General features: G+C 41.0%; 1 protein-coding gene across 1 annotated transcript; it reads right to left on the reverse strand.

Moving 5' to 3' along the window:
* Positions 1–805: 805 nt before the first annotated feature.
* Positions 806–1,172, reverse strand: LOC134498408 (thymosin beta-4-like). The gene has a single exon (XM_063304486.1). It carries the CDS (start codon positions 1,099–1,101, stop codon positions 967–969), a length of 135 nt encoding a protein of 44 aa, XP_063160556.1. The 5' UTR covers positions 1,102–1,172; the 3' UTR covers positions 806–966.
* Positions 1,173–4,508: the final 3,336 nt, after the last annotated feature.

Below are 4,508 nucleotides of genomic sequence, written 5' to 3' on the forward strand. Positions count from 1 at the left end.
CTAACCTGGTCACTTAAACCAGTTCACCAGACTGGCACCACATAGGGTATACACTGTGTGAAATAGAGAAAATCCCCCTGCCCTTCCAAAGCAGGACAGGTGGAACTCATGTAAAACCTTGTATATGGGGGCATGACATAATGTAACATCTATGTGGCTATTTCTCTGTGAGTTTAAGAGAAGGTGGACCTTATATACCATACTGATAGATCCTTTTTCTTTCTGAATTCGACCTGTGCAATTTAGGTACTTGCTCACTCTTGGTATCAGAGAAAAGCACACTGCAGGTTTTTAGCTGCAGACTTACCTTTATTTTTCTTCCATGCAAGCATCAACCTGAAGAATGCTTTTGTATACAAATTAAAGTCCTAACTTTAGTGTTTTGGTCCTCATGAAGTCTTTCCACTGTATGAAGCTATCTGCTATCCAACAGCACATCTATGGAAGCAGGTTTTGGCTCTTAAAAGTACAGGCATGATACTAGCCAAATCAAAGGCAAACAATTAATCAAGGACTTTTCCTTTTTTTCCCCCCAGGTTTTAAAACATTTTATTTGTACATTAAAAAAATTGTGAATTCCAATAATTAAAATTATTTGAAGAAAAAAAAATGGCATTCGATTAAAATGCATTGTACATCTCGCAGGACCCTGGTACAACTTTGCATATAATTGTGTGTTGTTATTACTGTAGTCCCATGTAGAATGTTCTTTCAAGAAACATGCAAGCTTTCATGCAACCAGATCAGAAGCTGGACAGGCAGATGGAAAGGAAAGCACCTTTGTTCAATGTCAGCAGTTTGCTCTGTTCTTCCTTTCTTTTTCTTTTTTTGGATATGAAAGGGGCAGTACACTCATTTCAACTTTATCCAACTCTTTGCATCTTACAAAGTTAAAACAGCGAAAAGAAGTAAAATAAGGCAATGCTTGTGGAATGTACAATGCATAATTTGGAAGGGCCCATTTCATTAGGATTCACCCACTTGCTTCTCCGGTTCAGTTGTTTCTTTTGAAGGCAGTGGGTTTTTCTCTTGCATTTCTGTCTTCCTCAACTTAGACTTGTCAAATTTCTCAATTTCAGCCGTATCTGGTTTGTCAGACATAGTTGCTGACTGATCAGTGAGACTGTCCGAACAGATGAAGCCCGAAGTCTTCCTGCAGCAGCTCTGAACCGTAATATCTAATCAAAGACTTTTCCATAGTACTGGTGGCTGCTGCTTGTTGGATGAACAGCATTCACAAGTTGGGACAAGAATGCATTGATCTTCATGCATTGAGAAGCGTATAAACAAAGCAGAATGGGGAGAGACAGATTTCCTTCAAAATTTCATCCAGAATTGATCACAAAATTTAAAAATCTATAGTCCTGGCTTATTTCTATTATTACAGTTCCATCTCATCTATCTTTCATGATGGACACCATGACAACACACGGATATTTGTCCCTTCTCCCCATATATGCCAGATCTGGTCCCATGTATCTTCAGCAAGTTAAATACATCAGGTTATTCCATTCAGGCCATAACCTAAGCAACTTTCTACAACCAGACATCTCCTATTTGTATTGTAGCTGCATTTCCAGAATTCACAGCCAAGTTACGTAAGTCAACTTTGAAAGAAACAGCTGGTAGCAAGCAGGAACTGCCTTAATGTGTATAGGCCAGAACATTTTAAAAAGCATATTTTAGTATACAATTATGGGTGAGGAGGCTCATAAAAACATTGTATTTGCTAGTAACCTGGATGGAGTGCTGTGCCTGCCATCCTGTTGAGTTTGAACCTCCCTCTGGACAGCCCTTTTGCCACCTTGACCAGCTTTTATTGGTCCATAACATCTAAGGAACTTCTCAAATGACACCGTGCTCTACTTTCTTCATGCCCAATTTCAATCCCCAGTCAGTACTGCTCATCTTTAATATACCTGTGGAAGAGAAGAAATAATGGTCCTGAGCTGAAACCAAACTTTCAGGGTACTTTTCTGCCATCCACCAGAGTAGCCAATGCAAATACTATTGTGGTGATTTCAAAATGCCATAAGACATGAACAACAGGTTAACTTAATAAAAAAGCATCCTCAAGATGAAAATGACAAAAACAGCATTGGACTGTTCTGCCCCTTTTGTACATGCATGTGGTGTCATGATGCATGTGCAATAGGAATAAAGTTTGCACTGCAATGGTGTGATGCTGCTTTAGTTATTACACACACACACACACACACCCTGCAGATCCCTCTGATTTAAAGCAGCTATAGTTAAAATGTACAGCCAATTAGCAGAAGGCAAACCACCGTTCCTCACACTCACCTCCAGAGTTGTCCCTAAAGGCAACCACAATCTCAAAATGCCTCTTCCACCTTCACTTCTGCAGCCTGATGCTTTCTTCATTCCATCCTTAAAATTCTCCTTTCGTTCTTGAATCAGTCCCGTTGACCTTGGCACATGATCCTGTGCTGAAGTTTCGGTCTCTTCTTTTTGATTCTGCTTCTCCTGTTCAAATTCTTGCCTTCTTTCCTAGCTTTGTCCTATTTCCTTAGCTCTTTGTTCCTTCTAACAATGCTGGTCTCACCACTGAGTTCCTCCCCAATTCCAGCAGCTGCCTTCTTCTGTTGCCAAGGTAACTTCCTTCCTTCCCTCACTTTCTGCTTAGGCTGGTAATCATCAACACAGCCCCCAGGAACCTTGCTGCCCCGAACTTTATTTGTTTTCAAGATTTATTTGTTTACGTCCTTGATTTACATACTGCCTTTCTGTTTGAAGGACACAATCAAGGTGGTTTAACCTTGAAAACAACCCCCACCCCCAACACATAAACAGAATTTAAAAAGTCCTTTTAATTAAATCAAACTAAAGATACCCTTCAGCCAAGTTCATGAGTACATCCATACTGAGTTTTCAGCAACAGTCCAAAAGCAGTTTCCGATGGCTGTCTGCTCTGATTTTGCCTTACCTGGAAGGTGTGTGGCTCTATTTTAGGGCACCTGATCTTGTCAAGTTTACAGGCTTTCCATCTTCCCCAGCCTGAAATGACATTGTTCCTTTGCTGGAGTATCAAGGAAAGCTTCTTGGAAGTTTTTGGCGTTGCTGTTACAACAAAAGGGCACAAAATTCCTGCCCCACTGATGCAATGGATTGGAAGCCCCTATCTTTCTTGGCTGCAAAGGGGCATGAATCCATAGTGCTGTTGTAGCCATTGATGCAAAGGCTTGCTTGTTGCTTCTCCCTGTGCACTGGGAGGAGAGGGCCCACAGGAGCCTTCCTTGCAGGATTGTTGTGGCAGCATCACAGCCAAGGGTGGAGGCCGTGCAACCATTTCTTTCCTGTTCACAGGGAGAAACTGGTAAAGACTGTGCAGTCACCACTTTACTCCTAGCAAAGGAAGCTCAGCGTTGCTGCTCCATTGCAACGGATGATGCCATTTATTTCTATTTCTATTTCGAATTTCGTCACCGCCCATCTCACTCAAAAATGGTGCCATTGTTCTGTGGGTGCACTTAAGCAAGGGTAAAGAGTGTAATCAGAATGTGACTGAGGGTATGGGTCACTGGCTGGGTTGTCACAACCCCTCTAGCCAGGCCTAGCAGATCATTTTAATAACTAGCTAGTATTAACTCTGCTTTTTGTATGAACTTGGCCTCATCAATTAGTTTATAACCCAATGGATATTGTAAACCAGTTGCTGATATCAGCATGTTGTGCAAATCTCACCCTAAGCATGTGTCCCTGCATATTTGTTTATTTATTTGTTTGTTTGTTTGTTTGTTTCTCTAATTTATCCCCGCTCATCTTCTCCCGTCGGAGGACTCTGGGTGTTTTACAACAATCGATTAAAAACCATAACCATAAAAAGACAGAATAAAATACAGTAATAAATAATATAAATAGAGGTAAAAATAAAGAATCCAAGTGGTGAAGAATCTAAAACAGTCCAAGTGTGGAAGGAGTGGTCTATGGCAACCATCCCCATGTAGATCTATATGTGGAATGTTTAACCCCTCTGTAGGAACAGGTGTGCATACATATGTGATTACTGTGTACAAGTTTGACAGTGTGACTAAGCTTTCTTCTCTGTGTGCATGCTTCTTGCACTTGCTGCTTGGTGGGCACATTTCCCAGATGTCTACATTTAGTGCTAAATGCCTTCAGGAGCAAACGACTCTGGAGGGGGAATTGAGGGGCCCTGACTAGGGCCTTTCTCATACAGGTTGGCAAAGAATTCAACAGACAACACAATGTGTTCAGTCTCTCTCCAAAAATACAGCATGTCTAAGTGCTGTTGATTAATTGAAAAATATGAAGAATGCCATGAGTTCAGCCTGTACCATCAGCCTGGAAGCATGTACAGTGAGAACCAATACTGTATATAACTGTAGCTTCTGAGTACAGCATTGAAAAGTTACATCAATCACATCCCACCTAAAATTTCCACATAATCCAGTTTTTGTTGGTTTGTTTCTTTAAGGTCTTCAATATGGCTGATAGCTTGGGTTCCGTTACATCTGGAATGAACT

This window comes from Candoia aspera, chromosome 5 (genome assembly GCF_035149785.1).
Source record: "Candoia aspera isolate rCanAsp1 chromosome 5, rCanAsp1.hap2, whole genome shotgun sequence".
NCBI lineage: Eukaryota > Metazoa > Chordata > Lepidosauria > Squamata > Boidae > Candoia > Candoia aspera.

Coding starts and splice junctions, on each gene's coding strand:
- LOC134498408 (XM_063304486.1), bottom strand. CDS start 1,101: ATGTCTGACAAACCAGATACGGCTGAAATTGAGAAATTTGACAAGTCT.